Raw genomic sequence first — 20531 nt, forward strand, 5'->3', positions numbered from 1 at the left:
GGGGTAGTCAGGGTTCACAGCTGGCGACAGTTCGGCTTTCATCTCTTATTTGTAAGGGCAGCCCTACAGATTTATTAGATTGCGGGCCCCGCTGAGGAAGGGGACCGTCGTGAGGGATTAGTATCTGTGGTATATGTTGTGCAATACAGACAACGGGTAACAAATACATCTCCTTCTCTTGCTGCATAGCTGGGAAGATTTACCGTTCTGACATTGGGAGAAGTCATGCTGACCATGCTGAGGTCATTCATCTTTCCTAGACACGAGAACCACAAATATTGCGGGGATATATGAGAAGGAGATATATGAGAAGGGGATATATGAGAAGGGGATATATGAGAAGGAGATATATGACCCCATTACCAAGCAGATGTTTAAGCCCTATAACAGCAGTAATATTGGTTCACACCCAACTACGACGGGTGGAGAGGACGACAAACAGAAGAAGAAGCACTCGAGCCCTGGTGCCTGCCACATAAGACACCAGTATTATAAAAGGCACATGGCAAGTAGGGGGCGCTGTTACAGATTTTGCATTGGAGCTTCTGCCGGGGATTCTTTTTTTTAATTTATGGGAAAATTCTTTTAACCTCTTCGGGATGAAGCCATTTTTTGATTTTTGTTTTTCAATCCCCGCATTCCAAGAGCCATAACTTTTTTTTATTTTTCCGTCAATAGAGCGGTGTGAGGGCTTATTTTTTGCGGGAGGAGTTGTAGTTTCTTTTGGTAGCATTTATAGTTCCATATAATGTACTGGGAAACTGAAAAAAAAATTATTTGCGGGCTGAAGTTGGAAAAAAACTGATTCCTCAATTGTTTTTTGGGTTTCGTTTTTACGGCTTTCACCATGTGGTAAAAACGACAACTTAATTTTTTTCTGTGGCTCAATACGATTACGGTGATACCAAATGTATGTTTTTTTTTTATATTTTACTACTTGTATTGATAATAAACTCTTTGTTTAAAAAAAACAAAAAAAAAAAACAGAACTTTTTTATTTTTTCACCGATTGAGCGGTGTGAGGGATTATTTTTTGCGGGACGAGCTGTAGTTTTTATCGGTACCATTTTTGGTACGTAGAATTTTTGATCACTTTTTTTAGAGCGAAGTTGACCAAAAAACAGCGATTTTGGCGGTTTACATTTTTTACGGCGTTCACCGTGCGCGTTAAATAACGCTATGTTGTAATAGTTCAGACTTTTACGGACGCAGCGATACCAATTTTGTTTACTTTTTTTATTTTTTACATTACTTTAGGGGGGAAATGGAAAAAGTTTTTTGTTTTTTTAAATTTATTATTTTTTCACTGCTAAAAACTTTTTTTCACTTTGTTTTGCAGGGGACTTCGATAGTTACATAGTACGGGTGGAAAAAGACACGTGTCCATCAAGTTCAACCAAGGATCGTTAGATCGCTGGTACAATATACTGCAATACTAATGTATTGCAGTATATCGTCACTTTTACAGGCTTCTGTTAAGCCTTGCCACAGGCAGGGCTTAACAGAGGCAGAGTGCAGGCAGCCCTGGGGGCCTTCATTAGGCCCCTGGGCTGCCATAACAACCGTCATCACCCCCCCCCCAATCTCACTGCAGAGGGGGGGGTGAGCTGTCGTAGGAGACCGACCCTCTTTTTAACGCCTCAGATGTTGCGGTCGCGATTGACCACAGCATTTGAGGGGTTAAACAGCCAGGAAAAGCACGATCACTGCTCCCGGCTGTTAGTTCTGGATGTCCGCTGTAAAATACAGCTGACACCCGCAGCATATGGAGCGCGCTCCAAAGATCACCCCCCCCCCCCCCCCCCCCGCACACGGACGTAATGGCACGTCCGGGTGCGCGAAGGGCTTAAAGATTCATCTTTGTGAGTTTTTATTATGAGAAGCCATATTTGTATATACGTGACATCATCAGGGTAACACTAACTCTATGACATCATGAAGAAGAGTGCAGCAAGATAGCAATGCGGAGTCCTTGTTCCCATACAATGCCGCCATTGTGACCACAGCTGTTGTAGGAAATGCTGTGAGACTTGACAAGCCTCTCTGATGGCTCGACCCTTGGGAAGGCAATAGGAACCCTTGAGTCGGCCTCTGGGAGTTCAGACTTTTCAAAGTGTCTGCGAAAGCCAGACGCAGACAGTCCTGGGGGGCCAATCCAAGCTGCACAGCCCTTAACCATCAAAATGCTGAACCTCCTGACATCCTGCTTTTAACTTCTCGTGCACTACGTTTCAGTGCAGTATTCGCCGGTCTACTCAATTTTGGCATAATGTATTTGTTAGAGGCAACCTTCCTAGAAGCTGCAGTAATGAAAACAAGTATTTCAGTCTTCCTGAATGGGTTAAACCCCGTTTCTTTCATTGTATAGCTGCAAATCCTCATGTGCTCAATAGGGATTCTCTAAAACTGTGCGAATACAAATCAGCAGAGAAAGCGAAGTAATGCAGGTCAATAATACCAGATTGATCATGTATAATGTTACTAGTAGGGACACTTTGGCCCACTAAAAGGCCGGCTGTGGTGCCAATTAAGGGGCCAATATATAGTACATGCTATATTCAAATAGCTTCCGTCGACCACGGCCTATCGGGCAGTCACCTGCACCAAAAGGACTCGTGTAATTCCTCATGCCGAGTCCCGTTAGTGACCTTTGGAAAGATAGGATATGTTCTATCTTTCCTCATAGAGGAGAATTTATATGGGGTCCCTCATTCAGGACCTAGCTTTCCTACAGGGAACTAATAAAACCAGCAGCAGGATAGCCTGAGGTCAGCTTGTCTTTTGGGACTGGATATATGGTACCGGGTTGTCCAAAGCGGACACCCCCTTTAAGGAGGAGCAGTTCAAAAACATCAGAGTGGTTACCGGATTGGGGTAGGTAGGTTAGGTTGTGTCCAAATTTTCTTATCTGAAATGCTATAAATTGCAGTAAATGGATTCTTATTTGTCATCTGTGATTGGGCCGCCACCGTCCTTGTCCAGTCATTAAGAATAAGTTACATCAATTTGCAGGAGCTGTTTTTCGTATCACCCATTACTAGTCAATTTCTTTTTAAGACAGAATGTGTCAAAAAAAAAAGAAGCCCCATCTCCAAAGAAAATCTAGTAGAATGCAGCTAAATGTCTGAAAAATGACAGGATCTATCTGACACAGAGCGTCTTCTTTCGACCCAGGGGGTAACGCAACGTTTTTGTAAAAATAAAAAACCATCAAACAGAATCAACGCTGGAGATGGGCCAGCCCCGAGACACTTCCAGCCGCTTGTCTTAGTTGCTCAGAAAGTATCAGAAAATATTATCTAATGAGTGAATATTCTAGTGGATGGCACGCCTGGTACTTACTACCGGGGAAGTCGGAAGCTGACAACTTCCCATGAGTCTCATATACTCAGGAATTGGATGTGTCAATTCTCAGTCTTTCACGCTACGGAAAATGGTGCCGTTATTATATTTGACCAGGATGGACAATATTCTGTAGGCCACTTAGGTAAACCCGGAGAACTTTATTAGTTGTCCAGCAATAAAAACTGCCTGAAACCTTAACCAATCTTACCAGTTGTATTGGCCAGCTGCGTCCTGGGATTTGTCCGGCCTTGACTTATAAACCCGCCTGCACCCGAAAAGGGACAGTCCGACTCCCACCGACATCCAGTCCAACCAACGCCATCGGTGGAGTCTTCTAGTCTGGAACTAATCCTTTTCATCATCTCCATTTCCACTATGGGAAAGCCTGTTGAGACTTGTTCACATTTATCCTATGGGATTCATGATTTGACCTACCATGCAATGGACGTCTTGTTCGGCTGGGCATGAAAACGTATGCCCGCGGATAGGTATGAACATGCCTGAGTCGAGATGTGTTACACGACATGGTCCTAAATTCTGGACCAGGATATGCGCCCCAATGGGTTCCTTGTACTCAGACCCAGTTGGTGACTATATGATACGGGTAAAAAATATTCTCGTAGTTTTGTACCTTTTTTTTTTAGTTCTTTTATTTTCTAATGAAGAATGAGTCTAAACTGTGTGAATCCCTCGTATTAGTCACCATCAGGGGCCTGGGAAGTTTATACAACAGTCAGTGTGAAGGGAGAATATATTTTCATTACGGAACCCACTCCACTGATCTCGTCATCCGGCACCGCAGGGAGCAAAGATGCAGAACGGGAAGGAAAAGGCTTCATTTCACATTACTCCCCTATAAAGAGTCCGCAAATCTCATAGGGTATTGTACAAAGGGATTATAAGATTACCTATCAACATGAATAGAAGGTGCAATGCTACTTGCATGGTTCGGCAGAAAGAGTGAGGGCCCAATAGCAATATCAAAATTGGGCCCCTCTCAACTAGAAACTTGCATTTCCCTTCCCCCATGTGAGTCTGGGGCCACCAGCTATCCCAAATTGGCTGCTGGGTCTATGTTACATTATCCCAGCTCCCTGTGGATCTGGAAAGAGAGGAATGAGGAGGCCGTGAATACATTTCAATTACAGAATTGGGAATTGGTATTTGGAGAACGGGGACTTCAGATGAGATTGGGTACGATCAGGGTGGTGTAACCAAAGGCAGGGCATGGTGTAGTTCAACACTAGCTTCATCACAGGGGCATGGCCTTTCAATATGAGATGTAAACCATTGGATCAAGGCTTTAGACCGAGGCTTTAGTTGGCGCAAATATTGAGGTATGCGGAAAATAGCACACTATGCAAAATTGAAGCAAGTTCTTCGAAAGTGCTACCAATTATGGAAGATCTCAGAAGCCTTGTATTGCAAATTGCAAATATTAGTATAGCTTAATCTGCCCATACACTAAAAGGGGTTTTACACGGGGCGATTATCGGGCAGACAAGTGTTCATATAATGCTCGTTGCCGATAATTGTTCTGTGTAAACCGGGCAGCGATCAGCAGATGAACGAGCAAATGCTCGATTATCTGCCGGTCGTATTGTTTTAAAAAAAAGTTAAATATTATAGTGGTCGGCAGCGCTTCTTGGTGTGCAAACAGGGAGAGGCGCTGCCGACATGATGTATGGGGGTAAGGGATCGGAGTAACGATTGCTCGTCCCCATCCATAGCTCCGTGTGACAGGAGCAAACGAGCGCCGATCAACCCGTGTCTTGTTGATCGGTGCTCGACGCACCGTTCGATTATCGGCCGGTGTAAAAGGGCCTCTACAATAGCAGACAGCGATTCCTCCCATTCCATTACGTGAGGATTTGCGTGCGGAAAACCACAGCGTAATACAGTAACTGCGAATTTCCTGCGTACTGCTGCGGTTTTGGTGCGTATTTTCCGCAGCAAAATATGTAACGAGTGCATGTAGCCTAAGGGTCAATGCACACGATGTGCATTATGTGCGGTTTTGCCGCTCGGATTTGCGTGCAGCAAAACCGCAGCGTAATACAGTACCAGCATAGGCAATGAGATTCCAGGGAATCTCATGTCCACACTGCGGTATTTTTCGGGATGTAAATTGACCGGCGGTGCGTATTTTCGAAACCGCGGCATGTCCATTTATCCTGCGATTCCGCTTGCAAATTCTATCTTCCTAGTTATGGAGAAATACGCACCTTCTGGTTACGTTTTTGTTTTTTTTGCTTCGAATTTCTTGCGGTTTTGCTGCGTATTTTCCACAGCAAAATACGCAACGTGTGCATGTAGCCTAAGTTTTTTGCAGGCGGAAAAATTGCCACAAAATTCCGTTTGGAAGTTTGAGGCAGATTTTCCTCTGCCTGCGCACCGATTTTCGCAGCGTTTTTCGCCGCGGAATACGCTTTCTCTGCCTCCCATTGATGTTAATGGGAGGTCAGAGGCGTAAACGCCCGAAGATGGGGCATGTCCCTTCTTTCTCCCGCGAGCCGGTTTTACCGGCTCGCGGGAAAAAAACGCTTCTGCCTCCCTTTGAAATCAATGGGAGGCATTTTTGGACATTATTTGGCGCGTTTTGCGGCGCGGTTTCTGCGCCAAAAAACTCTATGTGAACCCAGCCTAATTTTTCTAACATACGTGTTTTCTTTTCATTAAATATGTATTACGTTTTACAATTAACAAAAAAAAAAAAAGAAAAGTGCACCAAAACCCCAAAAAAGTCATAATATTATTTTCATATATTAAAAGAAAATGCAAGATTCCAAAACAAAGAAAATCAACCACAAATTCAAGATGAATGAATACATTTATAACATATTATTGGCCTATTGCTTTCTATACTATTCCCATAGCCCTTATTTCTACCTATTGTTTGTCATTGCTCTCGCATTAAGACAAAAACCAGCCATTCATTAGTAAGTAGGTCACATGAAAGAGTCACAGAGTGCAGGGACTATCTATAGCTGAGTGACAGGTGATGTCATCGCAGTGCAAAGAAGCTTTCACATATGGATTAACTGAGATATACACGTGGGAACATTCAAGCCCGGAGCCTTCTACTCCGAGATCAGCGGCGGCTGGTGGATTTGTAGACGTGCAGGAAGCCTCCTCCACAAAGCAGGATATTATTGACCCTGTCCTTCCATGACAGGAAAGACATAAGCATAGGAAATATAGAAAAAAGGTGCTAAACAAACATAAAGGACTCTCCAGGATTATATGAATAGGGCTAAAAGAGCTCAGTGTGTGTCCTGGTAAGATTCCGCCTCCAAATGCTGTGGTCAAGGACCTAAGGGGGAAACTATTTGTTTCCGATCTCTCCCTACAGGTATCTGCCCTGTTATAGGCAAGGTATGTCCGTACGGATACTATACATAGATATGGGCAATCGATCGGGCATGGAATACATGGAAACAACGAATGGTCAACCATGAAGTAAAGTAAAACGATAAATGAATTAAAGTAAAATAATAAAGTATAAATAAATGATCGTAAATGAAAAAAAAAAAAAAGCTATGGATAATTAAACTAAAAAATAGTTAGATGTTTTGGAGTCATCCTCACATGTATGAAGTACATGTAAAAGGCTGGCCAACCATCCAGTAAATAAAACTATAAATAAATGATATAATAAAATAGAAATACAATTAATCAAAAAAAATAAATAATAATAATAATAATAATTAGAGAACCTAAAAAAATAAATAATAATAATAATAATAATTAGAGAACCTAAAAAAATAAATAAATAATAATAATTAGAGAACCTAAAAAAAAAAAACCTTCAAAAAATAAACAAATGAAAACTGCATGGAATACATAAAAAATATTTTGAGTTGTCCTCATCTATAAAAATTTCCAATTAGCTTTTTCTTAGCTCGATCTATTTCTAACGTGAATAAAGAGTTTGTGAAAGTTGGGTGATGGCCCTTTAAATGGCCGCCATATTAGATAGAGCAGGTAAATAAAATTGCAAAGACGACTTTTTGATATGTTTTTAGATTTAAAATATTATTAGTTGACATCTTGAATTTCCATAAAATGATACGGATTTTATAGTAATATATGGCCTTATATGAAAATAATAGACTGAGATTTTAGTGCAAATATTATCGTGATTCCTATGATTTACTAAAGAGTAAAAAAAAAGAAAGAATCGTGTAAGCCGCTGATTTGCAGAAATCATTAGATTAAAAGGAAACCAACATGTACACTTGGGACTTTCATTGCTTTGAGTGCGGTTTCAGATTTCCCATAATCCTCTTTGAATTACGCCGAGATTAATTCCCCACCCACATATTCCCCAATTTGCATCCTAGAGTGTTTTGAGAATTTATAGAAACGCTGGATCACAGCACCACAGCCTTTGAACGCTGAAATCAAAGACTTAGATGACATTATAGGACACTAAAGAGGTCTATAAACCAGCAGTGAAACCCGGCTGTCTGTGCCTCTTACATAAGGAAAAAAAATAATCGGAGTGGCGCTATGCCAACAGCAGAGAAGGCGGCAGCAAACATTCACCAGCTCGCCTACAAGATATGGGGCCCCAGGATCTGCCAGCTCGGCACACAATGCTATATAGAGTTCGTCTTTAACATTGCACAAGGTCGGTACCCTGAATTAGACAGATTTATACACACACCTGCACACACTCTGGACAGTTTCCAAGTACCTGCAATAAAAGACGGCTTACCGTGCCCAGACACAATGCATTCACAAGCACAATACTAAGAGAAAGGGGAACATTATATTCTCGGTAAGAGAAAGCGAGCACTTCAGGGGCCAGTAATACGGGCGTTTCTATACTGGATATAGAAGAGAGGCCATGAGTGCATCTAGAGGGTAATCCCTCTGTCCGAATGTTAAGAAAGTGCTATAATCTCGGCAGGATGATAATATACCTTGATGCATTCCCATCCAACAGTCGCATCTAGGGCAACTCCAAATAATGGCACGTCACTCCATGGGCATTGCATATTCTCATACCACTGCTATGATAACGATGCCACGGTTACTTTTAGAAAGTTCTCTGCTTGCCCAGTCTGGGGGTATCTGATTTGGACAGCTACAGAACATTATTATATGGAGACCCCCCCCCCCCCATGCCACCCAATACTGGCAGGGGAACAATAATTCCAATGATCATTCTTGAAGCAATTATTGGGCATCCATTATGCCCAATTATCCCTATCATGGACCTACAGACCTCCGGAACTAAAAGATGCACTCTACTATTGTGTTGACTGTAGAAATTATGTCTAAGTGTGGATATAGAAATCTGAATAAATAGTCATTACACAATGCAAAAGACAACTAATGTAAAAGAAGAACGCAAGTGGTATCCATAGCAACCAATCAGGTGAAAGCTTTGACAACTAGTCCTTGAGTCGACAACATAACAGACCATTATTGACTAGTTTGGTCTGCTGAAAGTAGGCAACGACCCCCTACATATATCAGTACTGCCGGCCAACTCAGACAATCCTCTCCCATCAAAATGTTCTCATATTCATTCCCCAACATTTCCGAAATGTCATGAGGTTGGCCTAATGCTTCCATTTGTAATATCTATGGCCGGCTGTGACATGTGACAAATGTTGACATTCTCGAAACTTATCACCGAGTCCTACACAAGTCTTTTAAAGAGGACCTGTTAATAGGTTATATAAGTTGAACTGGTTAACTGACCTGAATAGCGCTGTCTCCCTGATTCCAGCGCTGTTTTTCTTTTTTTCCTGGACCCCCCCATTCGAGAGATACGGCCCACTTTTGTATTGGCTCCCTATAAGCTAATTTGCTGTAGTTACCCGACAGGGCTGAAACTACCCTCAAGCTGCCTTGCGCTGATTGGTCAGCATCAGAGGCAGGGAAGCTAGCTCCACCCCGTTGGCTAACTATAGCAAATTAGCATATATGGAGCCAACACAACAGTGGGCTATATCTCAGGAACAGGAGGGTCCAGGAAAAAAAGAAAAACAGCGCTGGAATCAGGAAGACCGTGCTAGTCAATGCATAAACCAGTTCAACTTATATGACCTAGTGACAGGTCCTCTTTAAGTCCAAGTCTATCTGGTTTCAACACACAGTGGCTAACCCATTAACCAGGAGATGGTCACCTATTCATTGACAAGGTACCAGAGATATCATTGGGGCTACCAGTTCCAATTGTATTGACTGACCAAAGCTGGCCTTAAAGGAGAAGATGCCCCCTCAACCAAGTAAAGGTTCACCTTGCGGACTATTTAAAGTGCTACTGGGGCCAAAAGATGCGCGTCCCTCCAGGCTAATTGGCTTAGAGGAATCATGTGACCACATCCAAGGCATCTGTCTTACTGAGGTGCAGCTGATGGGGATGCCGTCCAATAATAACATTATCATGGGGAATTGTTATTGAAGCAATTCCCTAATATACTTTATAATGGTGGAGCTTCCCTTTAATTCTCTAAACTGAGACAAACGTAAATGTTTATACATTGCAACGAATGCCAATCTGCGTGTAGGCGTACTAAAGTGGGCGCCACATAATATGGTCATAGTAATGGATCAACCAATGCGATCAACAACCCCAACATCTATCACCCTGTAATCTAATCTCATTATCGTTTCCGGAAAAGAAGCAGAAAGACAATTAGTATCGATCCCCTTTAAATAAACATAATATCTATGAATCCACGTCACCTTGTTACATCGCGTCACAGACGTCCGGGCGCGTCGAGCTCTAGGCGCCATATTTTTTCCAATAGTTCATCATTGGAAACAGATAATGCATTACCGATCTCTCCATATGAAACTATATCCAAATCATCACAATGTACAATAACCAGCGTGACCAGCCAGCAACAACTGCAGGACTAAACATAATATCTCTTCCTAGGAAAGCTGGGTTACAACCAATATGGCTGCCATGACAGTCACCTAAGGAGCGGTCACCCAGCTTTCCTGTAGTCCTGCCTAGACATAAAGTTATAGGAGTGAGGGATATGTCACTGCACACCTAGAAGGGTTTACAATTTGGGAAAATTGGGGGACAACCTATACAGCGACCATATTGTGGGTCACCCAGCTTTCCTAGAGATCTGAACGGCAAATTATGAAGTGAAACATCCACTGCAAAAAAACGTAGAAAAGCTGGGTGACAACCCCACGGGACTGGTTATGTTGGCCATATATTGGTTGTCACTCAGCTTTTACAGAAACGTATATAGCAGTGTCCAGAAGAGCTTACAATCTATAAGGCAAATGTCAGCAAATTATGGTAAATTAACCGTTCACAGAAAATGTCATGCTCCAATCGGCCAACCTGTCCTCGGGCAGGCACACCCTGGCATTCATTACCATGGCACACAGACAATACACTCATTCCTGCAGATCACGGAAAGTCTGTACCTCCTTCTCCGACATGTACAGCTGATCTCCCCTTATCACCACATATCGGTTCTTCCAGATCTCCCTGAAGATGCCCTTCCCGCAGTATTTCCGAATCCAGCCCACTTTTTCCGGCTGGCTGGGGGCCTGATTCCCGTCCAGAGGACCCTACACATAGGAGAGAAATAAGTGACATAATGAGAATATTGTACAGGAGGGGCTGTGTCTGCTGGTATCTTATACAAATGGGGGTCACGAGAGGAAGGACCAGGCTACAGGGGCATCACCCATCATCACCATATACATTCATATACACAATAACACTATAATAAACATATTTACTGATACAATGTAGACTCTGTAGAAAGAATGACAGATTTTTTTCGATTATAGTTGGTATCACACCATGCCATATGTTCATAGGAGCAAAGCCTTGTATATTACATATATAGTTCTCTCAATTGGCGCGCATTAATAATACAAGGACCTGGGTAGATAGATAGATAGATAGATAGATAGATAGATAGATAGATAGATAGATAGATGATAGATAGATAGATAGATAGATAGATAGATAGATAGATAGATAGATAGATAGATAGATAGATATGAGATAGATAGATAGATAGATAGATAGATAGATAGATAGATAGATAGATAGATAGATAGATATTTTATTATATATATTGCGGCTCCATTCAATCCTGGGCACAGTCATGGAGCAGATGTATACATGTAAGACTAGGCCAAGAACACCCCCCACTCATTTACAAGTGTCGTCATTTAGTTGCTAGTGAATGTAAGGTCAGAGATACACAACCCCCCAATAATAACAGGACCTGGTCCCCCAGTTACACGCACACACATTTTCATATAGCCGAACACAATGCAAAATGTAAGGCCAGAGACACAGAGAGCCCCCATAAGACCCTACCCCCAGTCTATGTAAATGTAGGTCAGACAAGACAAGGCCAGAGACACAGGACCCCCATAATACAAGGATCTGCTCCTCCAGTCCTACATACAGTCATTTCCAGGCATGTTCATTGAGTCCCTCAGTGCCGCTGTGCAATGATCCGGAGCACACAGCACAGGCACACGAATACATAAAATACAACATATATCCCTCTTAAAGCCCCTAAGTGCCTCTGTTTGCCCCGCAAGGCCCCCTATAATATAAGGCCCCCCCCCCCATATATATGTATATAATTGCAGGCCCCCTCTCCTCATACCCTCTTTGCAGAGATGTTCTTCTTCATGCTGCTGCTCTCAGTGCCAGGCTGCAGGCAGGGTGTGCGGGGCTCCTGCAGAGAGTGGGTGTAATGCAGCCTGGCTCCTGGTATTGTGCAGATCAGACAGAGGATCTGGTTTCAGTGAATGCAGCCAAGCCTCTCCAGCATCCAGAGCCCCCTCTCTCTTCCATCTATGGAGAGCAGCTCTGATGTCACATCACATTACATGACAACACGTGAGGAGGCTTCCTCCTTTGTTTCTCACCCCCCCCCCCTATAAACTGGAGGAGGAGATGGGGGGATTGTGTAATCCTGAGGCCCCCTCATGCCTTCAGACTCTCAGTCATCCCCATCACTAGTAGCCCCCTCCCCATCCTGCTCCATGTAACCCTTCAGCATCCATTGATCACCAGGACACAGAACAAATGATAGAGAATTCCTCCGACGTGAAGCCGGACATTAAACCGCTCATCAGACACACGACCTATGGCCCATCGCAGACATTTACAGACATACACGCACAGAGCGCCAGAAAACAAATCCCCCGTTATCACATCAGGCTGTGCGATTGTGCAAAGACTAGTCGACTGCGCTATTGATTCCGCCAAAAAAACAGAAACCTTACGGAACGGAGACAAACGGAAACCATTAGCAACGGAATCAATGGTAATGCAAACGGAAGCTATGGTTTCCGTTTACGTTGACGGGTTCCTCCCACGGAAAGCTCAGACAGAACCATCAACGGAAAGTGAATGCTGATGTGAACACGTCCTTATGGCGGAAAAAAATCCCAAACTAAGACGGACTCTCTGTCCGTTATGGGTCTTTTGCACAAAATAACGCAGAGAGTTGTGAAAAAAGGTAACGTCTGCTCTACACCCATGCCAGATAATGATACAGGACATTATGATGAACTACAAGTCCAAGCATGGCCTGTCGGGGGCAGTGCTGGGAATTATCCTGGAGATCCTAGAAGGCTGCAGGGGCATGTCAGGACTTGCTGGAAAGGTTTTCCTTTATTATTTGTTTTAATGGTGCTGGATCATGCCACAGCAGCCCAACCAGGACAGAAGGGCACATCACCTGTCCCACAGCTTCTGATCCATCATGGGGACCTTCCTGCAGGCCTCATACCAGCTGCAGGAGCTTCCGCTATGGTATATATATATATGTGTTGGGGATATGTGCGGCACCACTCAACATCCCACTGATCAGACACAGAGGAAGTGACTATAGGAGATATTGGGAATTGCCCAGAGCAACTATGACTGGTGCCTTGGAAAACTTTTCTTCTATGTGATTACCTGGCGATATAAGGTGGAATATTACACCAAGGGAAGCACGGATAGAAAAAGTGTATGAAAGCTGAAGCCGTGTCATCTGTCTATCTATCTATCTATCTATCTATCTATCTATCTATCTATCTCATATCTCATATCTATCTATCTATCTATCTCATATCTATCTATCTATCTATCTATCTATCTATCTATCTATCTATCTATCTCATAATCTATCTATCTATCTATCTATCTCATATCTATCTATCTCATAATCTATCTATCTATTTATCTATCTATCTCATATCTATCTATCTATCTATCTCTCATATCTATCTATCTATCTATCTATCTATCTATCTATCTATCTATCTATCTATCTATCTATCTATCTATCTCATATCTCATATCTATCTATCTCATATCTCATATCTATCTCATAATCTATCTATCTATCTATCTATCTATCTATCTATCTATCTATCTATCTATCTATCTATCTATCTATCTCATAATCTATCTATCTATCTATCTCATATCTATCTATCTATCTATCTATCTATCTATCTATCTATCTATCTATCTATCTATCTCTCATATCTATCTCATATCTATCTATCTCATATCTATCTATCTATCTATCTATCTATCTATCTATCTATCTATCTATCTATCTATCTATCTATCTATCTATCTATCTCTATCTCATATCTATCTATCTCATATCTATCTATCTATCTCATATCTATCCATCCATCCATCATCTCCATCCTTCAAGTATTTTTTAATATATTAAGTTTAATTCCTGTAGAGAGAATAAATCCCCTGTAGGTTACAGGAATACGATGGTCTTCCCATAAAAAAAAAAGTGTCACAATCGTGGGAAAGCTATAACAGGAAAGGTCTGTCCTATAGACGTCAACACAAGAGATTCCTGTTTACATGACCAATGATAACGGAGAGTTGTCTGAGAGATCGGCATCAACACTATACGTCACTACTAGTCTGTAGGGACACGGGCAAACCCCTATACGTCTGCACGGAGCACAGGCCACGCACTGAGCCCCTGCTGGATACAATATGAACCATGAATGTGTATCTATATACTGTATCGATATTTATATGGACAGCACATAATGTCCTATAATACATGAGTACAGATCACAGCGTCATCATCCCGTATACATTATTTGGATTATACTACAGTTCATATTACATTACATTTTGAACATCCATGACATCCGATGTTCTATATCTTACAAACAGGGGTAGCAAATGTATCATTCGCCCCTTGCCATGATACTGGGTATAGTAATGTGGGGTATTACATCTGTTATGCCTATTATAAGACACTTCTCCAGACCTGAGTTGGCAATAGATATTGTGACATTGATGTTTGCTGGCAAATCCCATCCCCCCACCCCCAACAATGTCCTGTCCATAGTGACTGACAGGCCGTTCTCTGTTATGGCGAGTAACGGGGCTCTTACAATATCGATTTCAACCCGACTGATCCTATTATTTCACCCATGACCAGCGGCGCCATAGGTGTTTGGCGACCACTCATCCGCCTTCTTGCTTGAATTGAAAAGTGTGAGCGCTGAGCTGCTTAGTTTCTGTTCGGCTTTTTCCGGAAAGCCGATGTAGCGGTGTACGAGCTCATAGACTTTCTATAGAGTCCGTACACCGCCACTTCTATTTCCGGAAAAAGCCGAACAGAAACGAAGCGGCTCAGCGCTCACACGAGCGCTTCTGCCACTTCATTTTAGCGATCAGTGTGGGTATTAGTGCTCGGACCTCCACCAATCAAAACTTCTGACATGTCAGAAGTTTGTTGAACGTTTAGTTACCCTTTAATAACCTGCACCTATGCAAACAATAGAAGGCAATGTTCATGATGGCGCTGTCTCTTTAACTCATTATGGGAATAGGAGGGAAACTCTGCAATATCACCTCTCCCCACTGCCACCCTGCTGTTTTCCGAGATAATAGACCCTGGGAATCTGGAGTCAACGCACTGCTAAGTTTTGTTAGGAGACAATGACTAGAACGGGTTGTGTTGCTTTGCTGTCTGTGGACACGTCATTCAGAAGCTGCTCACTCACACGGAGCAAACTGGAGAGTGGCCACAGATGTGACACCAGTGACCTTTAGAATACCATGGCATGTAATAAACAATATGACTCCATAAAGGTATTCTCCATGTGTCGCCGGACAAAATCGTCCAGTATGGCCCATACGTAGCAAGCTATAGGCGTATGTATTATGGATCTATGCAACGCGGATCCATAATACAGTAATGTGCATGAGGCCTTAGGCAAACTGGAGATTGCTGCAAAAGTGTGTGTAGAAACGCGTGAGATCTCAGATACGTTACCACCACACGGACATGGGAACATAACCTTGGGTTTGTATACGCTGTATTACACAGCTGCCTTTTATATACTCTTTACAGTGGCTCAAGCGGGGGAACCTCCTCTATGGCATCCATATGCAAATACAGCTTTAAGCACAGTAAGAAAGACAGATGGCGGGTTAGGAGGAGAGAGCCAAAGTAAAAAATAGAAGGGGTGGTCTGTAGAAGCAGAAAGATTATCATACTTGGGGTTATTTAGATTGGTAACACAAAAAAAAAGACGGATGTAATTACTATGTACAAATATATAATTGGACAGTACAGAGATCTTTCTATAACTAGGACTGTCTGTAACCATGACAATGGGGCATCCTCTACATCTAGAAGAAAGACGGGCTCGATATTAACATAGATGGGATTCTTTACTGTAAGAGCAGTGACACTATGGAGCTCTCTGCCAGAAGAAGATCTGATGGTTAATTTATAGAAAGAACGGGGCCCGGATGCCTTTTTTTTTTTAATGTATAATATTACAAGTCACGGTATGTTCACACAACCTATTTTCAGAAGTTTTTCGGGCCGTATACGCCCTGCAGGATGATTTAGCAATGTCCCAAAGGATAAATGCTGACCTTCATTGGTTGTGCTGGAACACTGTAGTAGGCATGTAGGTCACAATATTAGCTGCTGCTCCACTTTTTCTGGACTGTAGGTAACTAGGACCTCTACTGCAGTACAATTTAGTATATTTGGACCGGACTGGCACCTTCATCATAATATTCTTCATGCCGTGGAACATACAGGCATAGCACAGTTCAATGTGATCACAAGCGCAACAAAACACGAGATATCAGAAACCAAAGGGAAAACTAACCATAGGACAGAATAGGAACATATATATCCTACACCCTGTAAGAATCATGTTTTTCCACGCTATTCCATCACGCCGGATCCGGCAAAAAAACCATATAACGTTCAGTATACGTGTCTTTTAACATTGGAGTCTCTGGGTGAGGTCTGCCACTGTACGGCATATGTCACAGGTATAAATAAGCAGGACATTTTTGTCAACTTCTTTTGGGGTAATGCCTGGTGGCCCTGACACCTAGTCTTAGACCTCACGCACGCGAACGTGTTTTTTTGCATCCGCAAAAATGCGGATGAATTGCAGACCCATTCATTTCTAAGGGCCCATGCACACGACCGCGGTTTCCACGGTCCGTGCATTGGCCGGGAGGCCGGACCGCAAAAAAAATAGGACAAGTCATTATACAGGGCGTATTTGCGGTCCGGGCTCATTGAAATGTGCATGGTCTGTGATTTGCGCACAGCCCACGTATGACACTCCGTGGCCGTCCGTGCCGTAATCCTGGGCCGTGTGCATGAGGACTTAGGGTATGTTCACACGTAGTCAACAAAAACGTCTGAAAATCCAGAGCTGTTTTCAAGGGAAAACAGAGCCTGCTTTTCAGACGTTTTTTTACCAACTCGCATTTTTCGCTGCGTTTTTCACGCCGTTTTCGCTGCGTTTTTTACGTCCGTTTTTGGAGCTGTTTTCATTGGAGTCTATGAGAAAACAGCTCCCTTCCCCTCCTTCCTGCCATAACATAATCACAAGCCCATACCTAGTCTACCCTTTCTTCTACGCTATCAGAAGGGTCCCCCTTGAGACCCTGACCCAGCAGATGCAGGGCCTCTCCCTACAGGTCCAGGCCCTGGCTCAGAGGGTCAACCAGCCTGACGCTGCCATAGTAGTACCCCTCGCCTCACCTCTAGAAACTGACCTCAAGTTACCTGACCGGTTCTCAGGGGACCGTAAGACTTTTCTCTCCTTTCGGGAGAGTTGCAGACTTTACTTCCGTCTAAATCCTCACTCCTCATGAATTCTGCATGGACCCTGCCAAGGTTCAGGCTGTGGCGGAATGGGTCCAACCTGCCTCCCTGAAGGCGCTACAGTGTTTTTTGGGGTTCGCTAACTATTACAGGAGATTTATTGCCAACTTCTCGGTCGTCGCTAAGCCTCTTACGGACCTCACTCGCAAGGGTGCTGATGTCCTCCACTGGCCTCCTGAGGCCGTCCAGGCTTTTGAGACCCTCAAGAAGTGCTTTATCTCGGCCCCCGTGCTGGTTCAGCCCAACCAAAGGGAGCCATTTATCGTGGAGGTTGACGCGTCCGAGGTGGGAGTGGGGGCCGTCTTGTCCCAGGGTACCAGGTCCCTCACCCATCTCCGCCCCTGTGCTTACTTCTCTAGGAAGTTTTCGCCCACGGCGAGTAACTATGATATTGGCAACCGCGAACTTTTAGCCATTAAATAGGCCTTTGAAGAGTGGCGTCACTTCCTGGAGGGGGCCAGACACCAGGTAACGGTCCTTACTGACCACAAGAATCTGGTTTTCCTAGAGGCTTAATCCGAGACAAGCTCGATGGGCGCTATTTTTTACCAGATTTAACTTCTTGGTTACCTATAGGGCTGGGTCCAAAAATATTAAGGCTGATGCACTGTCACGTAGTTTAATGGCCAATCCTCCTTCGGAGAAGGATCCTGCTTGTATTTTACCCCCTGGTATAATCGTTTCTGCCACTGATTCTGATTTAGTCGCTGACATTGCGGCTGATCAAGGTTCAGCTCCCCGGAACCTCCCTGGGGACAAGCTGTTTGTCCCCCTGCAATACCGGCTAAGGGTACTTAGGGAAAACCATGACACTGCACTATCTGGTCATCCTGGCATCTTGGGTACCAAACACCTCATTACCAGAAACTATTGGTGGCCTGGGTTGCCTAAAGACGTTAGGGCTTACGTCGCCGCTTGTGAGGTTTGTGCTAGGTCCAAGACCCCTAGGTCCCGACCTGCGGGCTTACTACGTTCTTTGCCCATTCCCCAGAGACCTTGGACCCATATCTCCATGGATTTTATCAACGATTTGCCTCCATCTCAAGGCAAGTCGGTGGTGTGGGTGGTAGTAGACCGCTTCAGCAAGATGTGCCACTTTGTGCCCCTTAAGAAACTACCTAACGCCAAGACGTTAGCTTCTTTGTTAAACACATTCTGCGTCTCCATGGGGCCCCAGTCAATATCGTTTCTGACAGAGGGGTACAATTTGTTTCTTTATTTTGGAGAGCCTTTTGTAAAAAGTTGGAGATTAATCTGTCCTTCTCCTCCGCCTTCCATCCCGAAACTAATGGCCAAACGGAGAGGACTAATCAATCCCTGGAACAATATTTAAGGTGTTTCATCTCTGACTGTCAATTTGATTGGGTCTCATTCATTCCCTTCGCCGAATTCTCCCTGAATAACCGGGTCAGTAACTCGTCAGGGGTCTCCCCGTTTTTCTGTAATTTCGGGTTTAATCCACGGTTCTCCTCCGTTTCTCCTGGTAGTTCCAATAATCCCGAGGTAGAGGACGTTCATCGGGAACTGTGCACAGTCTGGGCCCAGGTTCAGAAGAACCTAGAGGCGTCCCAGAGCGTACAAAAGATTCAGGCTGATAGAAGACGTTCTGCTAACCCCCGGTTTGTCGTCGGGGATCTGGTGTGGTTGTCGTCTAGGAACTTGCGCCTTAAGGTCCCGTCCAGGAAGTTTGCTCCCCGATTTATTGGGCCTTATAAGGTCATTGAAGTCCTCAACCCTGTATCCTTCCGTCTGGAGCTGCCCCCATCCTTTCGCATACACGACGTCTTTCATGCCTCCCTCCTTAAACGCTGCTCCCCGTCCTGGTCCCCCTCGAGGAAACCTCCTGTTCCCGTTCTCACCCCTGAGGGGGTGGAATTCGAGGTGGCCAAGATTGTGGACAGTAGGATGATCCAGGGCTCCCTCCAGTACCTGGTCCATTGGAGAGGATACGGGCCGGAGGAGAGGACTTGGGTACCTGCTCGAGATGTTCACGCTGGGGTATTGGTCAGGAGGTTCCAACTTCTCTTCCCCACTAAACCAGGTCCTCTTAGTAAGGGTCCGGTGGCCCCTCATAAAAGGGGGGTACTGTAAAGGATCTGCCAGGCACTACGTCTGTGGATACTCCCAGGATTAATCAATCGACACCTGAGGCCGGACCTCTTAGACTGACTCCGGCTCCCACCAATCAGGGTGGCAGGCTCAGGAGTGGGAGAGCCTATCGCGGCCTGGTCAGTCGGAGTTAGCTCCGCCCCCTGTCCATTTATTCCTGCCGTTTTCTCTTCCTCATTGCTTGTGATTCTTCCTGGTTTCCTGGCCTTGCTACAGCCTTGCTCCAGCCTGCTTCTGCCTCGCTTCTGCCTTGCTACAGCTTCCACTTATCCTGCTTCGCTCTGCCCCCGGCTTGCTTCCTGCTCCTTGCTCTGCGTTCATATACTTCGTGACATCCTGATCCTGACTGGCTCGTTCACCACTCTGGTTTCCTCACGGTATTCCGTGGGCTACTGCCCCTTCCCTTGCTTGTTCCCTGGGTGTATTTCCTTGCATTTAGTCAGCGTAGGGACCGCCGCAAAGTTGTACCCCGTCGCCTAGGGCGGGTCGTTGCAAGTAGGCAGGGACAGGGCGGTGGGTAGATTAGGGCTCACTTGTTCCCTTCCCCTCCTTCCTGCCATAACAGATAGATAGATAGATATGAGATAGATAGATATGAGATAGATAGATATGAGAGAGATAGATATGAGAGAGATAGATAGATATGAGAGAGATAGATAGATATGAGATAGATAGATATGAGATAGATAGATATATAGATAGATAGATAGATATGAGATAGATAGATAGATATGAGATAGATAGATAGATAGATAGATAGATAGATAGATAGATATGAGATAGATAGATATGAGATAGATAGATATGAGATAGATAGATATGAGATAGATAGATAGATAGATAGATAGATAGATAGATAGATAGATAGATATGAGATAGATAGATAGATAGATAGATAGGTAGATAGATAGATATGAGAGATAG

At 43.9% G+C, this 20531-nt stretch overlaps 1 protein-coding gene and 1 long non-coding RNA gene across 2 annotated transcripts in view; one reads left to right on the plus strand and one right to left on the minus strand.

The window, feature by feature from the left end:
* Window positions 1–12329, minus strand: part of PLEKHO1 (pleckstrin homology domain containing O1) — a 31601-nt gene extending 19272 nt beyond the window's left edge. Inside the window, exons 1-2 of the mRNA XM_075843422.1 lie at window positions 11970–12329; window positions 10759–10905 (exon numbers count right to left, since the gene is read on the minus strand). Coding sequence (XP_075699537.1) covers window positions 10759–10905; window positions 11970–11996 — 174 coding nt within the window. The 5' untranslated portion in view covers window positions 11997–12329. The remainder of the gene's footprint in view (window positions 1–10758; window positions 10906–11969) is intronic.
* Window positions 1–20531, plus strand: part of LOC142664495 (uncharacterized) — a 109771-nt gene that overhangs the window by 48675 nt on the left and 40565 nt on the right. The gene's annotated exons all lie outside the window — the stretch shown is intronic.

The sequence above is a fragment of the Rhinoderma darwinii genome, chromosome 12 (genome assembly GCF_050947455.1).
Source record: "Rhinoderma darwinii isolate aRhiDar2 chromosome 12, aRhiDar2.hap1, whole genome shotgun sequence".
NCBI classification, from domain to species: Eukaryota; Metazoa; Chordata; class Amphibia; order Anura; family Rhinodermatidae; genus Rhinoderma; species Rhinoderma darwinii.